The sequence below is a fragment of the Drosophila ficusphila genome, unplaced genomic scaffold (assembly GCF_018152265.1).
Source record: "Drosophila ficusphila isolate 14025-0441.05 unplaced genomic scaffold, ASM1815226v1 contig_758, whole genome shotgun sequence".
Lineage (NCBI taxonomy): Eukaryota > Metazoa > Arthropoda > Insecta > Diptera > Drosophilidae > Drosophila > Drosophila ficusphila.
Window position 1 is genome coordinate 268,086 of NW_025064700.1, and position 20,198 is coordinate 288,283.

At 34.5% G+C, this 20,198-nt stretch overlaps 1 protein-coding gene across 1 annotated transcript in view; it reads left to right on the plus strand.

The window, feature by feature from the left end:
• The first annotated feature begins 322 nt into the window (after positions 1 to 322).
• LOC108095392 (unextended protein) overlaps positions 323 to 20,198 on the plus strand; it is a 63,245-nt gene continuing 43,369 nt past the window's right edge. Inside the window, exons 1-2 of the mRNA XM_043208876.1 lie at positions 323 to 746; positions 17,240 to 17,573. Of these exons, the coding sequence (XP_043064811.1) occupies positions 427 to 746; positions 17,240 to 17,573 (654 nt within the window). The 5' untranslated portion in view covers positions 323 to 426. The remainder of the gene's footprint in view (positions 747 to 17,239; positions 17,574 to 20,198) is intronic.

A 20,198-nucleotide genomic window follows, 5' to 3' on the forward strand; every position in this document is an offset into this window, starting at 1 on the left:
TCTTTAATTGTTAATAACAAAAAAACGGTGCAAAATTTTCACTCTCCGCAAACGGATTTCGAAGTTTTAGAAAAAAAAAACACATCGTTTCCAAATTTTACTTTATTTTATTTTATTTTTACCGTGCATAGCACTTGTAAACATATACCAAAATAATATAAGTTCTTAATGTAAATAAAGTGTGGAAAATGAGGATATTTTTTATAAAGAAAAGAGTATTAAGCAACACGCAAAACGTCTTTCCATTTAATTCTTTTATTTAGTCTGAACACTGATTAATCAACACATGTTAATCGGAAATTCGATAAACGACAAAATCATTTATACTTTTCGATTTAAAATCTTGTTTGCACGACCGCAAGAATAGTACTGTGTTTATAAAAGTGACATTGATATAAAGTGAACGGTTACTCCCAAAACCGTAGTATGGAAAATAGTGAACATTGTATTTATAAATGTCAAAAGCGGACTAAATGTATTAAGCACTTTAAGTTTATTAACAACGTTAGTGTCTTCGAAAAATTTTTAAGAATTACTTATGACTTTCTTCAAGACGCACATAGCTTTCAGAAGCGATTCAATTGTGAAAAATCAATTGCGCCAGCATGGTTTGTGCTTGGTTTAACAACAATGAAGAAAACATGTTTTGCGTCCTTTATTATATTTATCCTCATTGCCGATGGCGTAAACGGAATGTCCGTTGAGGAAGCAAATAAATTATCGGCTCCGTCTCCAAAAAATCCAAGGCAAGTGTGTGGAACAGATATCGCCTTACATAAATATATCAGATTTGTAAAAGTACTTATGTATAAATATATTTTTATAATTTCATTTTACTATGTTGGTTGTTAATAAAAGCTTTCAATGGAATTTTTTCTTTATAAGACACATTTCGACATACATTTTTAATGTGTGTAGCAAGAAACTGTATTTCTTAAAAATTTTTTGGGTACAAATGTTTCATAAATTCATATGTATCACTTATGAACATAGAAATCTATCCAGAAATTTCTGGTTATGTGCTGTTTATTATAAGCACACCCAAGCAATGTGCAATACAGTGACCCAACTCAGTCTCATCTACCAAATTAAAATTTTTTTGTTTTCGTTATCTTGTTGAAAATGATAAGCAAAATAAAAAGTACAAGTTACTCTAACAAAAATTAATTTACAAAATGTTCCTAGATATATGTATTTGTTCCCCTATGTACATTCATACAGATTTATATTATTAAAAATATGCAGCACATGAATACATACATATGTGTTTGTAACGATATGTCATGTTGTTTTATTTCAGTTGTATTATTTTATTGTACTATATAATATTACATTATATATTATTATAAATGGTTCTATGGTTCTTATGTGTATTTATGTATATATATAAATATATGAAAGTAGATGAAAAATTATTCAATTACTTTTGTGTGTACGTCACACACATATGAACGGATCTTTAAATATTTGCTAAAAGTGGGTTAGGGAATGCTTGTTTTTTTAAAGAGCTCCTTGGATCTTAAACATAAAAAAAGGGCGGAAGGCGTGATTTCGGTAAAATTGCGCTTTAGCGGCTTTTGCTAAAAATGGTCTAGGAATTTTTTTTTTTTTTTTAATGGATACCTTGGGGTCTAAACATTAATAAAAAAGTGGCGGAAAGCTTGATTTCTAATTATTTATTTGTAAAAATAGCAAAAAAGCAACTGGCCATAGCTTTTCTGGATATTCACTCAGTACTATAAAATCACTCTGAGTCATTTCGCAACCTTTAAAGCGTTCAGTACTAAAATTGGCAGTGCCTGACATGGTAAAATTGTTTAATTTATTTTGTTTTTAAATTTTCACACAATTGCAGCACTCTTCATCCACAACACATTCTCAACGGTAAAGTTTTTCGCTAGAAAAACATGGCAATGTTCTAAAGCGGGTTGTCTCGCGGCAGTAATAATTGCTATTTTAACACATAAATAATTAAAATTTACGCTTTCCGCCACTTTTTTATTAATGCTTAGGCCCCAAGGTATCCATTTAAAAAAAAAAATAAATTCCTAGACCACTTTTAGCAAAAGCCGCTAAAGCGCAATTTTACCGTGATTTCTAATTATGTATTTATTTGTAAAAATAGCAATAAGCAACTGGCCGTAGGATATTTTGGATTTATACTCAGTATTTCTTTTATTTTTTTTTACCTTTTCACACACTTGCAGCACTCTACTTCCACAATACTTTCTTTTCGGTAGTGTTTCGCGTAGAAAATGGCAATGTTCTACAAACGGTTGGTCTCGCGGCAGTGTTATTTTATTAAATAAATAGTTAGAAATCACGTTCCTCGACACTTTTTTTTATTAGTGTCCCATTAAGGCCCAAGGATAACTCTTAAAAAAAATTTAACAAAAGCCCCTAAAGTAGTTGCCATTGTAAGTTACATATTATTATCATTCGGATTTTTTTTTTATATTCTTTATATCCCTGCAAGCCTTTGGAAGATAAATTTATCCCCTATCGCCTAGAAGACACTTCTTAGTCACTTCTGGAAGATAGAAAGACGATAGAACACATTTTACAAAAACATAATACACATCTATCGCCTACAAGTCACTTCTTAGACACTTCTGCAAGATAGAAAGACGATAGAAATTTTTGGAAAAAAAGAAGAGTTTTTTTTTATCGTCTAGAAGACACTTCTGGAAGATAGAAAGACGATAGCACACATTTTACAACAACAAAATACACATCTATCCCGAAGAAGACACTTCTGAGTCACTTCTGGAAGATAGAAAGACGATAGAACACATTTTACAAGAACAAATATACAAGTCGCTTCTGGAAGTTTATAGGAAGATAGTAAAGCAAAGGTCCCAAAAATGTACCGATATTCTGGTTTTTACTGAACATTTTTTTGTATTTTCTTTTGACTCGCGTACTGATTTTGCTGCAAAGCGTCATTTAGTTTCTAGATTGCTGTTTTGCCAGTTCAAGTCTTAAAATTGTTAAGTGTTTAAAAATGCAGCACATGTTAAGATCAACAATTTTTTTATATAATTCGATTTATCCAGATTTCTATTTAACGGGGCTCAAAAATGAAAGAGTCGAATAAACGGGGTTTTTACATTTCACATCATGTTAACATATGTATTTAACTTTATTCAAATTAAACAAACATTATAAGTATGTACATTCATTTGTACGTTTTTCAAATAAAAGGAAAATTAAACAATAACATAAAATTATAACAGCGAGAGAAACACAAAATCCATAATGCATAGCGACATAAAGGCGGCATAGCTGTCTGCAAAATCTAACGGTGCTTTAAGGGGCACAACTAGTGTGACGGCAAAAAAAAAGGTGATTTTTGGGAATTTTTATTAAAAAAAACTACTTGATCAATTATTTTAAAATTTTCAGAATATATTTATACATGTTTGAAGAATATACAGTAAAATTTTTAAAGAAAAAAATTAAATATTTTTTAAGTTAGAGCCGATCTCCAACGGCGCTAAAAAAAAGTGCCTCAACTGCTGCAGTGATTCCGGCCCTCTCCGTGGATGAAATCAAAAAATGAAAAATTCTCGTTAAACTAGATGATATTGTCTATACAATGACCTACGATAAATAAAAAATATCAAAAATTGACAAAATGGCGGTGTTTAAAAAAAAATATCGAATTTTACCCAAAATGTTGGTCGTTTTTGGCCTGCCAAAATTCGATTTTTGATCAGATAAAAAATCGTTAGGTGATTGTAGGGAGAACTATATATAGAACATGTAAAAAAAATTTGATAGTGATCGGATCATTAGTTTTTTAGTTATCACTGCAGCAAATTCGGAAAATGCTGTTTCGAGAAAAACGCGTTTAAAGATAAAGATGATCGCTTGCACTGTTATGAGAGCGGCTGCTCTTGAAATTGCTATAACTCAAAAACTATTTGAGATATCGATTTGAAATTTTAATATGTTATTTTTAAAGGTGTAATCTACCGAAATATAAAAGAAAAAAAAAAGATTTTTTTGAAATGTCACACTAGTTGTGCCCCTTAAGGGGTTATATACCTTTTTCTCCAGAGAAATACAGGGTTTTTATTTATTTTTTTTTTAGCATGTTACCATTGTTTTATTGAAATACAATACAAATTTTATCAACGTACGTGTCCTTAAGTAAATTCGTATAAAATTTCGATTGAAAATTTTCATAATTTTTGAAGTTACAGTCCTTGCCGCAGAAGTCCTTTTTTCAGTAGTGGCTCACGGTGAGCATGAAAACAAGGAAACGGCTCAACTTAAAAAAAAAAAAAAAAAACTACGTTAGTATATAGTGTTACCTAGTTCGTGAACGAAGGATTTTACGAAAAAAATTTTTTACAGTTACAGTGATTATTTTTTCAAAAAAACCGATTTTTCGAGGTCTAATAATTTAGTTTTTCGCCAGAAAAAAATAGAAAAAATTGTCGAAAATAAAATTTCTTCGTTCACGATCTAGCTATTGTATCTACAAACAATCCCCCAAAATTGATCGATGTAGTGGTTACCGAGATATCGTGCTCACCGCAAAGACCTTTTCTCAAAAATGCGATTCCGAGATAATCGCGTTTAAAGTTTTAGGTGGACATTAGGTAGTCATGTACACCGTGCGCTATGAACGGCTGTATCTTAGGTTCTAGTGTCCCGATCTCTAAAAAATGTTGCAGAAAAATTGTTAAAAGTATGTACATAGAAAAAAAATTATAAAATTTTTTTCGATTTTTTGAGCCTAAAAAAGGTATATAACCCCTGAACTACAAAAAATTTCGCATCGTATTGCGATTTATAAGAGGTTACGAAACAAAATTACGATTTATAAGAGGTTCAATATTCTTTGCGTTGCGCCAAGTACTACGAATTAACGAGGGGACCAAAATGTAAGGAATTTTTACGAATTAACGAGTTTTTTTCAAGGCGACAGAATTTTTTACGAATTATCACGGGGTACGAATTATCGGGATTCCACTGTATTTGTTTGTTTTCTTTTGGAGTTTACATTTGTTAAATTTCCGGATGATTCAGAGCTGAAAAATCAAAAAATCTTCCGTCAACAGTTCATCGGGTACAAGCGTCGAAAATATACAAAATTATATTAAAAAAAAGCTACATTTTTAATAAATAGGGGAGAAGTGGGGGTTGTGGGCATGGGTCGGTTGTGGGCACCCCTACGTATATTTTCACAAAATGAAGATTGAATTTTTTTGGTAATGTCATTCGCAAGCAATTACCCTATGTATGATTTATGCCAAATATCAAAGTAAACGAACGCGTTTGCTTTTTGAAATTAACGAATTGGTTTTTCTTGTGCTTGGAAAAGGTGGTGAAACTTTATTCAAAGATTTTCAATAGTGTATCAATTAAAGTGAATCGATTAAAAAGGTAAGTGTAATGCATTTTTATTTAGTCAAAGCAATATACTAAATGGAACAATATTGATTTGAACCAAAAAATTTATGCAAACACACTTTTTAATTACTTCTTAAAATGCCTGCGAAAGTTGGTTGTGGGCACCAAAATTGGGTGGGTTGTGGGCACCCGTTTTTTTTTGGCAAATTTTTTTATTACCTACAATTTCTTGTAAAATTGTTTTCAAAATTTGTTTGGAACCCTCAAGAACATTCTTCTAGAAATCTTAGGCTCTTGGAAAAGGATCCTCTCCCGCTGAGAGGGATTATGACTCAATTGTGACATCTGCGATCGAGCTTTTCATCCCAAATGTGTGGACATGCGGGGCAGTCATTATACATGTCAAAATTGTGTTTCCGACGATGAATAACGCCTATGTAGTCTTTGAAATAAATAAATTGTCATTTTGTTGATATTGGTTGCGGTTTTTTTTTCCATATTATTCCATTTGCAGCATTTTTTCCCAGGGTGCCCACAACCCCCCCAAAAAAAAATTTTAGCTGAAAATTACGATTTTACAAAAGTCCATATGAAATTTTTTCGTATGACAAAATCAAGTATGTTTCTTCATAATTAGTTAGCTTAGGTCTCTAGCTTCACACAGATACCCATATGTCCAAATAATATGCACTAGTTCGGTAATTATAAGCCAAAAACAAAACTATGCCCACAACCCCCACATCTCCCCTATAGTAAAATTATTTTCCAATTGGGAATATTCTTCTGGGTAACTTCTGGAAGTGTCGCAGAAGTCTCTTCTGGGGGGTGACGCTCCTCGGCTTACATATGTATGTATTTGAGTATGTAATGTATGTCAAAATATACAACCATACTATCCATATCCATACTATCCATACTTCCATACTATCCATATTATCCATACTTCCATACTAGTCCATACTTCCATATCCATACTATCCATATCCATACTTCCATACTATCCATACTATCCATACTAATATTATAAATGCGAAAGTAACTCTGTCTTTCTGGTACTCTTTCACGCCTAAACGGCTTATCAGATTTGGCTGAAAATTGGTACGGAGGTAGCTTAGAGACAGGAATAGGACATAGGATACTTTTTATTCCGTTCGACATACCAAAAATCGCATATAAACTGAGTTATTACTGCTTAGAAATACGCATTTAAGGGGGTCTTCCTATGTGATGGGTTGAAAAAATCGATTTTTTTTTTTTTTCATAAATTGCTCCCTTAACATGTCTAGAATACGCTAGTAAAGCGATTTTAGAAAATTCGAAGTCGTTTTAAAGATACAGCAGGTAAAAGAAAGAGCGGTTCGAAGCGCTGAGTTGGCAGTTAGAAACTTTAAACGCGTTTTTCTCAAAACTGTGTTTTTCAAACTTTCCTCCATTGTATCTCAGAAACGGCTGGACCGAATTACTTGAAATTTACAGGGCACACTCAATATATGTAAACGCATGGAATGAACTATTATCAATCGAAAATTTTCAAAACTTCGATTTTTTTATAGCAAAAAAAAAAAAAAAAACACGCCAAATTTGCAACTTTTTTTCAAATGTCTATCAAAAATCCAATTTTTTTTATATTCCTTTGATTGTAGTTCATTCCGTGCATTTAAGCCTACAAATTAAAACGCCGTTTATTTTTTTTTTTTTCTGATAAGCCGATCAGCCGGAATCGTGGAGGAAGTGGGAGCTCTTTTTTTCGAGGCGGGGGTGTTCAGAGCGCTGTAACTCTAGTTTGACCGAATATTTTTTGCTGAAATTTTTTATTTATACTGTCCAAATATGTGTTAATAAATGATAAAAAGCTTGAAGCTCTAAATATTTACTGGTCGTAGAAAAAAAATCCTAAAATAACCCTAAAAAACAGGCCGTCACATAGGAAGACCCCCTTAAGCCATATTTTTCTCTTTTCCATACAAATTTTTACCGACATTGTCACCTTCAAAAAATAGAAGAAAAATTATTTTTGAAAAATTCTGTTTGCAGTTTTTATTATTTTTGTTTAAAGAAATTTTTTGCATCCAAAAATTTTAGTTTTGAAGCCGAGGGTAAAAGTTTTTTTTGACTTTTTTTTAAAAATTGCCCTTTTCAATAAATATCGAATGAGTTGAGAAAAGTATGGTATCATTCAAACGGCATTTGAATTACCTTTATTGATACTAAAAGTTAAAAGAAGAAAGTTCAAGTTTCGAGTATATTTCACTTTTATTTTGTCAAAATACTTATGGCCACCACTGTAAGTCAGATCAACTCGACCTGTTACATACCTTTCAACAAACTTATACTCCGAGAGGATAATTTCCTTTCTTGTTTTCTAATTTTAGGTTTAGATAAGTTTTTAATTTTTAATCTGTTTTAACATTATATTTATCGTGCATGAAATTTATTTGGTTATGTCGTTGTTTTCTTTTGCATTTTAGGATGGGCATATCGAATATTAACGCTGTAGGAACAGAACGGTTATGACTAAAATAAAGTTATGACTAATAGCACTTTTATATTTGCACATGTTCAGTCTTATCGGTAAAAAGAATGATGTGAGTTGGTCATCAGTTTGGCATAATCTTTGGCTGCTAAAACTGATCAAATCCAGTTTAATTTGGACAGGAATAACTCGGATTCTTCAAAATGTTTATAATCGCTTGCGAAGATTAAGTTTGAAAAGTTCGGCAATAGATCATATGGCTTGCACTTGCTTTTTTGTTTGGTAGCAATTTAGACTTAAACAAAATTTTTATACCCTTCCAGAGGATATTAAATTTTCAGTCAGAAGTTTGCCACCCAGTGAATTATATATGTTTAGCATCACGATCTAAATCGAACTAGACGCGAATGTCGGTTCTTCTTTCTGTTTTTGTAAACTAGTCTCTCAGTTTTATAGCTATCGCTTTGAAAATTTAACAAAAGTTGTGTAGTTATTACATTTCCATTTTTCTAATAAATTTCTATATTTTCACAGTTCGCTCTTCCATCTATATGATATAGTTATCCTATTATCATTAAATTTTTTTCCCCGGCAATTTGATTGGTTATCTTGTTCACTTTTTGTTTATGGGTTTTAGAAAGAGGTACCGTTCTAATTCGTATTAAAAAATGAAGCGATAACAATTTGTTCTTGTATAGATGCACAACTTTTTTGTCTTATCCATAAATGAATTTATGTGAGTGTGTCAATAGTTTTGTCCAATCATACATCAACAAAACACATCGGCGGCTAAGACTGATAAAATCCAGTTTTAGTTGGACAGCAATGACGTATTTAGACTCGGCATAGTTGGTTGTTTTATGATAACTTGGCTTTTTTAATATATGCCTATTAAGGGGTTATATACCTTTTTTGTCGAAGAAAAAGAGGAAAGTTCGGATTTTTTTTTAGGTATGTAGCAATTATTTATTAACAATGTTTGTGCAAAATTTCGTGGAATAATATTAAATAGTTTTTAAGGGGTGGCTGTTTCCCTTAGAGGCCTTTTTTTTGAAGAGCCTTGCGGTCAACCGAAACCATAAAAGTAAAAAAATTTCATTAGTTTATTGTAATTCCTTGTGCTTGAACGATCGTTTTTTTAAGATTTTTTTTTTTATGCATACGAAAACGTTTTATGCTAAAAATGAACTTTTTGGTCTCTAGAAATTTTACTAAAAAATTAATTTCGGCGAAAAAAAAGTTTGTGCGTGAAAAGTCGATCGTTCAAGCACAAGACAATTTCATTACGAACATTTGAAAAAAAATTTGAAGTAAATCGGTTCAGTAGTTTTCCGCCAATCCATGTCACCGCAAAGTCATTTTTCAAGAAACACCATTTCGAGATATTCGCGGTTAAAGTTTCAAGTTCAGTTTCGGGCCGCTGCGAGGCGCGCGGTTAGGGAGCGCTGTAACTCTCAAGGAGTTGTTCTTTAAGATAAAGCAATAAAAAAATTTTCGATTTTTTGAAAATAAAAAAGGTATATAACCCCTTAACAAAATGTTTATTAATGATTATGTATGTATGTATATACAGGGTGGGCCATTTAAATTTGACCCATTCGGCAACCCTGTAACTTTTGACAGCGTCGACAGATCGTCAAATGTCATACCACGTTGGAAGCGTCAGTCGAAGACAATTGATACCATGGAACAATACACTCCAAAGGAACGCGCTCAAATTTTTCAGCTCTACATTGAAAATAAATTCTCAATTGTGTTAACCCAACGTGCGTTTCGTGAGGCACATTTCTTGATGAATGGAGGCGTAAATAAGCAAAATTGTCGATTTTATGCAACCGAAAATCCTCAATTAATCGAAGAACAGCCACTTTACGATTAAAAAGTTACAGTTTGGTGCGGTGTTTGCGCGAATATGATCATCGGACCGTATTTTTTCGAAGACAATGATGGAGCCACGATAACCCTCAATGGTGAGAGTATCGAGCTATGATAACCGAATTTCTGATGCCTATTATTCGTGAAAATCTCATGGATAACTTCTGGTTTCAACAGGACGGGGCAACTTGCTATACAGCAACAATCGATTTGTTGCGAACATTGTTCCCTGGGCGGTTGATATCGAAAAGTGGTGATTTTGACTGGCCCCCAACATCACCAGATTGGACGGCACCAGACTTTTATTTGTGGGGTTATTTGAAATCCAAGGTATACGCTAATAAACCAAAAACCTTAAGTCAACTAAAAGACAACATTAGACGTGAAATAGCCGCCATATCGTCTGAAACATTGACCAAAGTCATGGAAAATGCTGGAAAAAAGATATCATTTTTAATAATAATTTGTAAAAAATCTCCTTGGACCAAAATAAAGGATTTTTGGAATAAAAAAAAAATTGTCCACTTTTTTTTGTTTTTTTGTTTTAAGAATCAAGTGGGTCAACTTTAAATGGCCCACCCTGTATAAGCTCTGCCGACACATACAGATTAAAAAAATATCGAGTTGAAAGCTTTGTAATTCTTCTGATGAACATACTAAAATTTCAGAATGGTATCAAAATTAGATTTTGAGTAATAGAATTAAATAGCATTAAAAATTCATTTCATTGATTCTTACTATGCGCGCGCGAAGTGAATTGACGCTCGTTAGAGTCGTTGGTCGGCGCACGCCCTGAGACCGAGCGCGCGGACCGTGCATGATGATCTTGAATATTCTATAACTCAAAAACTAATTTTGATACCATTCTGAAATTTTAGTATGTTCATCAGAAGAATTTGAAGGATTTATTGTGATAAAAAAAAAAATCAAAATTGTCCAAGTTGGAGAAAAATTAATTTGTTATAAACATTTGAACTTTTTGTGGTGAAAAATTGTTTAAAAAAATTATTTCACGAAAGTTTTGCAAAGAAGAAGGAAGGATGAAATTTTTACTTCCTATACATTTTTTTCTGCGACGTACGGTTATCGAGTTATTGGGGCTGGAAAACGCGACTGTCATCAAAAAAAGGGCAGTTCATCAAAAATTAAAAAAATTATAACTTTGTCAAAAAAATTTTCTGAGCCATATAAAAAAATACGTGTCGATTTATTTTCGATAAAGAGCATGAAAAAAAATATCTCATCGAATTTCCCAATATCGACTGTAAATCTGATATGGAATCACCAGAGCTCGCAAATAACAGTCGACCGTTTCTCGTTGTCTGCTAATAACAGTATTCTCCTGACCCTTTACGAAAAGTCTCAGAGAACGACCGATTTATGGGTTCGTAAATGGGTTCGGTTGCGCTCAGACCGAAACCGATTTTTTCTATTCGGTTTTGTTCTGGTTGCTCCAGGACCGTTTTGTCGTTTTCAGTGAAGCAAAAGGTCTTTTGCATATGTATTGGTATACAGTGCACGTATAGGCAAGCAAATCGTTAAACATCGGTTTTGCGGACGAAATATATTAATAGTCTTCGTGAATTGAACATGTGTGTGTAAATGCGAAGACCATTTGCATTGAGTTTTTCGGTCAATCGGTCTCTTGGTGACTCTCATTGTGCGAGCGTTTCTCGATCTGCTCCTTACGCACTGCTCATTGAAAGACCGAAATACAAAGAGCTCAACGAAAAGTGCTCAACAGAAAACACAAATGATGACAGCAAGGGGCTCTTGCTTAGAGCGAGAGCGAGACAGTATGAACTTTTTCGGTTGTGCTCGAACCCAGAGCACTAGATGAAAAACGGTCAACTGTTATTTGCGAGCTCTGGGAATCACCCTTATATACTGCGTGCAATGACTACACACCTTTTGGGAAAGTTTCATCAAGATAGCTTTAAAACTGAGAGACTAGTTTGCGCGGAAACGGACAGACACACAGACAGACAGACGGACAGACGTACATATCATACGTATTTGGATTCTGATCGTGATGCTGATCAAGAATATATATACTTTATGGGGTCTGAGGTGTCTCCTTCACTGCGTTGCAAACTTCTAACTGAAATTATAATACCCTTTTGCTCTGCAAGGGTATAAAAATGTTGTCAGGGTTGGGCCATCTTCAGAAAATCGTTGACAATATCGTAACGTGGTGGAAAATAATTGAATTCAGGATTCGGGATTTTACAGTAAATGTCGGTTCAAGAAAATGATTCAGAGTTGCAGTTTTGACATAAAATAAAATTTTCGCATTTTTGCGCACTTCAGGTGAACTTCCCTCTTGCATTCAATGCACGTAACAGACTTGTTGCGATTTGTATACCGTGACATAGGTTCCCAACATAAAATGCAGAAATCGATGTCTTCATCTTCATCAAAGAGAGTTTATTCTGCATTTTCTTTGGGGGACGACCACGTTTCGCTGGTATTTTGGTGCATGCCATTTAAAGTTGACCCACTTGATTCTTAAAACAAAAAAACAAAAAAAAGGGGACAATTTTTTTTTATTCCAAAAATCCTTTATTTTGGTCCAAGGAGATTTTTTACAAATTATTATTAAAAATGATATCTTTTTTCCAGCATTTTCCATGACTTTGGTCAATGTTTCAGACGATATGGCGGCTATTTCACGTCTAATGTTGTCTTTTAGTTGACTTAAGGTTTTTGGTTTATTAGCGTATACCTTGGATTTCAAATAACCTCACAAATAAAAGTCTGGTGCCGTCCAATCTGGTGATGTTGGGGGCCAGTCAAAATCACCACTTTTCGATATCAACCGCCCAGGGAACAATGTTCGCAACAAATCGATTGTTGCTCTAGCTGTATGGCAAGTTGCCCCGTCCTGTTGAAACCAGAAGTTATCCATGAGATTTTCACGAATAATAGGCATCAGAAATTCGGTTATCATAGCTCGATACTCTCACCATTGAGGGTTATCGTGGCTCCATCATTGTCTTCGAAAAAATACGGTCCGATGATCATATTCGCGCAAACACCGCACCAAACTGTAATTTTTTGGTCGTAAAGTGGCTGTTCTTCGATTAATTGAGGATTTTCGGTTGCATAAAATCGACAATTTTGCTTATTTACGCCTCTATTCATCAAGAAATGTGCCTCACGAAACGCACGTTGATAAATTGAGAATTTATTTTCAATGTAGAGCTGAACAATTTGAGCGCGTTCCTTTGGAGTGTATTGTTCCATGGTATCAATTGTCTTCGACTGACGCTTACAGCGCTCCTAACCGCGCGCCTCGCAGCGGCCCGAAACTGAACTTGAAACTTTAACCGCGAATATCTCGAAATGGTGTTTCTTGAAAAATGACTTTGCGGTGACATGGATTGGCGGAAAACTACTGAACCGATTTACTTCAAATTTTTTTTCAAATGTTCTTAATGAAATTGTCTTGTGTTTGAACGATCGACTTTTCACGCACCAAACTTTTTTTTCGCCGAAATTAATTTTTTAGTGAAATTTCTAGAGACCAAAAAGTTCATTTTTAGCATAAAACGTTCCCGTATCCATAAAAAAAAAATCTTAAAAAAACGATCGTTCAAGCACAAGGAATTACAATAAACTAATGAAATTTTTTTACTTTTATGGTTTCAGTTGACCTGTTCGACCTGGGGAGTTGTCACCGCAAGGCTCTAAAAAAAAGGCCTCTAAGGGAAACAGCAACCCGTTAAAAACTATTTTATATTTTTAAACGAAATTTTTCAAAAACATTGTTAATAAAGTGTACTATCAAAAAATTAAAACACCCGTGTAATAAAATAATTGCTTCATACCTAAAAAAAATCCGAACTTTCCTCTTTTTCTTCGACAAAGAAGGTATATAACCCCTTAAAAACAACGACATTATAATTTTTTTCCATTATTAATATATAAAATATTTTGATCTCTCCTATGACAGCTATATGATAGAGTTATCCGATTTTGATAAAATTTAATCCGAAATTCAATAACAGTTCGAAAACGCCATCTTGAAGAAATCAAGTCCATCTGATCAAAAACAAAGGCGTGAGAATTTTTTATTTCATTCTCTCGTATGGGAGCTATCCGATATAGTCGGCCGATCCGGCCCGTTCCGACTTATATACTGCGTGCAATGACTACACACCTTTTCGGAAAGTTTCAGCGAGATAGCTTTAAAACTGAGAGACTAGTTTACATAGAAACCGACAGGAGGACAGAGGGACAGACGTACATACATATTTCGATTCAGATGGTGATGCTGATCAAGAATATATATACTTTATGGGGTCTGAGGTGTCTCCTTCACTGCGTTGCAAACTTCTGACTGAAATAATCACTTGTGTGCAGTGCGCAGTTTGTTTAAAACGAGGTTTTTTCAATCTGATGCTATTATTGATTAAATGAAACAAAAATAGGTTTTGGATCGGCACTCCAGGATAAAGATGGAAAATGGATGGGGGAAAATTGATGCATATTTGGGCTCAGGCCCTAATGTGAGCTAAATCGCCACGAAAATAAAAAAATCGCGAAATGTTGTACACGATTTATTTGAAGACTAGAGGTCCTGTGTCCGCTTCGCTGGTCAACACAATTTAACAACATAAAAGTCAATGTTGCAACATTTTTCAAATATATGGATGTATAGAAAGATGGTGATTTAACACTTTTCCAGTTTGACTTTTCCACTTGCGCAGCACAATCCAGCCGTTTCTCTTTTAAACTTTAACGCACTGCAATATCGGTATATAGTCGCCATTGGTCCAATATCTAAATTTTCATTATCACTGTAGTTCGCAGTGGGGTCATATTGGAATGCCAAGCGATTTAATGATGTCAATGATCTCCATGAGCTCATTTGTCTTTCTTCGCTTAAGTTTTGTGAATATACTTGTTGCTGGCTTGGATGTCTGCGGCCAATGTTTGCACATCGTCCTCTAAGCATTTTGGACTATGGACATCGTGGTGAATTTATCCTCAAATGCACGAGTTGAGTTAAAATGCTATGGTAGCGTGTTTGTCAGTGTGATGAGGGAGCAACTCACTTTATATGCGACAATATTGCAATTTTCTTACGGATCCCTAATTTTTTTCAAAATAAATTATAGCCTATTTAACTCCACGATAATATAGCTTTCTATCGGTGAAAGAATTTTTTAAATCGGACCAGTAGTTCCGGAGCCTATTCGCTGCAAACAAACAAACAAACAAATTTTACCCTTTATAATATTAGTATAGATAATGAAAAGTATAAAAAAAATTATAAAGGGCTCCAAAAAACAAAGTTAAACGTTTGAGATAAGCGGCTTATAGTGAAAAAGGCCTCCAATTCCACCATGTCCTACGGCGGTTTGGCTCATTATGAGGCCAACAAGGTATCTAAAATCACCATTTGGCCGACTTACTTACTTACTTACCAACACTTGTTGGCAAAATTCTTCTGATTTTTACGAAAGTAGTTCTCGATTCAAGGTTAGTTAAAAATCTCGATATTCGAAAAATCATGCTTGTGGTATTAAAAACAACGTAAATTTCCATTACTTTATGGTGTTTGAGTTTTCTCCTTTGCCTTATTTCCGTTTTTTGGATATTCATTGAAATAGCAGTAGTTGGTTTTTTCGACAAAAAATGTAGAAAAAAATTAGTAAATGGTGGGTTTAATTGAGTAAGAATATTATAATTACAGCTACAATACACTATAACATTTGAGAAATTTTAATTGAAGTGGTACCCTGCACAAAATAAAGATACAATGTATTTTTAAAGTTAGCTCCCATACAAGGGAATAAAATAAAAAATTCTCATGCTGTTGTTTTTGATCAGATCTACTTTATTTCTTCCAGATAGATTTTCTAACTACTATTGAACTTCTGATTAAATTTTATCAAAATCGGATAACTCTGTCATATAGCTGCCATGGGAAAGATCGAAAAATATATATATAAATATTGAAAAAAAATATAACGTCGTTGTTTTTATTCCCATGAGCATAAATTTTAAAATATTTTAATAACGCTTGAATCGACAAAAAAACTTCATTAAAATCCGACAACGTTATCATATAGCTGCCATAGGAAAGATATTGGAATATAGAGTTTTCTAATGGGTCTTGAATTACGAATTAAATTTTAAATTTTGTTGTTTAGCCTTTATGCATTTTGATCGGCATATTTGATGATTGCAAGGGTATATAAGCTTCGGCTTGCCGAAGCTAGCTTCTTTTCTTGTTGTCTTTGATTTTCGCGGCTATGCACGCGCTACAGAGCTTGTATCTGGCAATAATATCATTATTCTAAAGGTCTTGACATAACGTATAAACCGACGCTATGCATATTTAAATGTTGGATATTGCGAATAACATTTATAGACGTGTAAAATGGAGCTCATGTTAATCGTTAAAGGCAAATCTTCTAGAGAAACGTTTTGTGCGATTAATGGTGTTTTGAGGGATGGTAATCTACCACTTCGAACCGCGGAGGAATGGTTTCTACGATTCGGAGCTGTTGAAGACAACACCATGGATAAGCCAGCCGCCAAAAGGCCTGTGACGACGAATACCGTTCAAATCATGGAATACATCGAGTTATGCCGGCAAGTGGCATCTCGTGACATCGACATAAATAAGCAGTTAGTCACCAAACCCTCTGCAGAAGGCTGTAAACAAAAAAAGCTAGATGTTTGGGTGCCGCATGATTTGAACCAAAAACCAGACCAAATCAACACCTGCGATATGCTGCTGAAACGGAACAAACTCAACCCGTTGTTGAATTGAAATTGCAAAAAATTGCCAGAGTTGCGCAGAAACGATTTTTGCACATAAAAAATCAATGTCTGACTTAAGCAGAAACGCTTTTTGCACATAAAAAATCAATGTCCGAGTTGTGCAAAAACGCTTTTTGCACGTAAAAAATCAATGTCCGAGTTGCGCAAAAAGCCGATTGCGGTAAAAAAAAATGGAGGGGTACTTTCAAAGAGAATGCCTGATGGTGGCAAATTTAAGACGAGTAACTTACAATTTGTGGGCACCGGGTTTTTAAGTGGAAATCTGAGTGATTAACAAACTTGTGTTGCGAACGAATCATATAAGCTTTATAGGAACAATTGAAAAAAATATAGGTAGAATATTAACATCGTTGTTGTCTTCGTATTCGAATATACATATGTCGGAAATAAATTCGAGGAATCACAGAATTAATGCTAAAGGCATAGTAGCAGAGACGGTAGCAATCTCTACTGACGAGTTGTCGGGTCGCAATTCGGGGAAGAATAAGGATTCTTGCGAAAGGCATAGCAGCAGAGACGCTGTCAGTCTCTGCTGGTGAGTTGACGAGATGATGATAATAATAGCTGACATTGTGAATGTCAGACAAACGACAAGCAAATATGCTGTTGGCAAGGATTTTATTATTTTAAGGCTTAACTAGACGGGTGGTGAGCTAAGTTTTTTCTATTCTTGTTTTATAATTTCCACAACGTTCTTTAAAAATAAAAAAATTTAATTTGTTTTTGCAGTTCACGTTCACGGCGGATCGTAACAAGTTCATTTAGAATTGTGGGTTTTCGTTTGGAAGACGACACAATAGAGGCAACAAATGGAATACCAAGTGTTTTAGTAAACGAAGAACGATTTGTTCGAGTTTTCGGTAGCGGACTTCAAAAAAATACTGCGATAACTTTCACTGATGAAAACAATGATTATGACGGCCCATGTCTAAAGCCAGCTACTGACCTATTCACACCTATCGAAGTGGCTAGCGACGGCTTTTCAGCGACTTACTCAGTAAAGTTTCCCTCATTTATAGGCGAATTTTATATATGTGCAAAAACGGCCGAGGAATCAACAAATGTAAGTATTCTAGTTCAGATAGTTTGGTATACGAGGTGTGTGCAAAAAGTATCGCGAATTTTAAATTTTCGCGGGTTACCTCGTACCGAATTTCGATTTTTTTGTGGCGTTATGTTGGTATTCATGTCTCTCACTTATGCCGACAAGCTTGGCCATTTTGAATGTTCACTTAATTGTTGACAGCTGCTTTGCTAGTATGTGTTTTGGATCGTCTTCGATTTTTACCTATTCAAAAAAATGGATCAAAGAACCTGTATCAAATTTTGTGTGAAAAACGAAGTGAAGTGCGTAGATGCATTCCGAATATAATCCGAACCGAAGCAACGTTAATCGGTGGTACAAAATGTTCTCAGAAGGCCGAGAAGATGTGAACGACTTTAAGTTCGGTCGAATGTGAAAGTTTTGCTGACAGTTTTCTTCGATTGCAGGGGCGTGGTGCATCATGAGTTCTTGCCACAGGGAAGAACGGTCAATAAAGAATTTTACCTGCAAGTTATGCGCAATTGGCGCGAAGCAATCCGCCAGAAACGCCCGGTTTTGTGGAAGAACAAAATTGGCTTTTACCACGATAACGTCCCTGCTCACACATCGTTGCTTGTGCGCGACTTTTTGGCAAAAAACAACACACTAATGATGCCGCAGCCACCGTATTCCCCAGATCTGGCCCCCTGTGACTTTTTTTTGTTTCCTAAACTGAAGAGGCCCATGAAAGGACGACGTTACGCTACGCTTGATAGAGCTGGGGAAAAATCGATTCTCAGTGCATCGATTCTTTTCAATTTTTTTTTTTTTTTTGTTTTTTTTAGGCTTCCGATACACCGATTTCCTGAAAACCAAATCGATGCATCGGCTAAAAAAAAGAATCGATGTAATCGATGTTGACATCGATTTTTTTCCCAGCTTTAACGCTTGACGAGTTAAAGAAGGAGGAGCTGATCAAGATAAAAAAAATGATTTTTTGAAGTGCTTCCAAGATTGGAAAAACCGTTGGCACAAGTGCATAATATCTCATGGGGATTACTTTGAAGGGGACAAAATAGATCTTCATGAATAAATAAATAATTTTTGAAAAAACACAAAATTCGCGACACTTTTTGAACACACCTCGTACATTGCATTATTAGAGCGTTTGAAGGACGAAATCGCTGAGAAACGGTCTTATTTGTAGAACAATAAGTGCTGTTTCACCAAGACAATGCATCATGTCACAAGTCAATGCAAACTATGGCAAAATTGCATGAATTGAGCTTCGAATCGCTTCCCCATCCACCGTGTTCACCAGATCTGACCCAAGCGTCGTCAGTTTGCAGACCTGAATGGAATGCTCGCTGGCAAAATAGCTAATTCAAAAAGTTGCAACACAGCTATAATGCATTGCCCTCGAATGAAACTATGTTAAATTTCAAAAAAATTTTGCAAAAAAAAAAATGGAACGAACTTTTCAGTCGAACTGTTATATATGTGGGTAGCGTCTTTTTTTTTTAGTTTAATACAGGTTTTTTAACGATTCTTTATTTGTATATTCTTGCAGAAAGTATTATAATTTCCGTCATAAGTTTTCAACGCAGTCAAGAAAACACCTCAGACCCCATAAAGTATATATATTTCTGATCATTACTGATCATCACAATCTGTATCGTACGTCCGTCCACCTGTCAGTATCTTTGTAAACTAGTCTCTCAGCTTTAAAGCTGTCTTACTAAATCCTTACAAAAAGATGAAACTTAAATTGCCCATGAGAGGACACTGGTTTCAGGACATTTCAGCTATCTAAAAGGCAATGACCAATATTCTCAAGAGCATTCCGAAAAATGACATTTAACACATATTTTAAATGCTAATTGACCGGGCTAAACGCTGTATCGAAGCACAAGGAAACTACCTTGAATAAAAACAAGAAAAGAAGCTAGCTTCGGCTGGCCGAATTACCCTTGCAGTAATCAAATATATCAAACAAAAGACAAAGACTAAACAACATAATTTTCCAAATTTTCGTCTATTGTTCATATGGCAACTATATGATATAGTTGTCCAACTTTGATAAAACTTTATTCGTATTTCAAGAGTTGTTAGAAAACTCTGTTCAAAAAATCATGCTTGTCTGATGATAAACAACGATGTTATAATTTTATTTCCGTTATTCTATATACAGGGTGGGCCATTTAAAGTTGACCCACTTGATTCTTAAAACAAAAAAACAAAAAAAGGGACAATTTTTTTTTTTATTCCAAAAATCCTTTATTTTGGTCCAAGGAGTTTTTTTTTACATATTATTATTAAAAATGATATCACGTAAATGGGCACCTTTAGCTCTGACAGCCGAATGCATTCTTTTTTCCAGCATTTTCCATGACTTTGGTCAATGTTTCAGACGATATGGCGGCTATTTCACGTCTAATGTTGTCTTTTAGTTGACGTAAGGTTTTTGGTTTATTAGCGTATACCTTGGATTTCAAATAACCCCACAAATAAAAGTCTGGTGCCGTCAAATCTGGTGATGTTGGGGGCCAGTCAAAATCACCACTTTTCGATATCAACCGCCCAGGGAACAATGTTCGCAATAAATCGATTGTTGCTCTAGCTGTATGGCAAGTTGCCCCGTCCTGTTGAAACCAGAAGTTATCC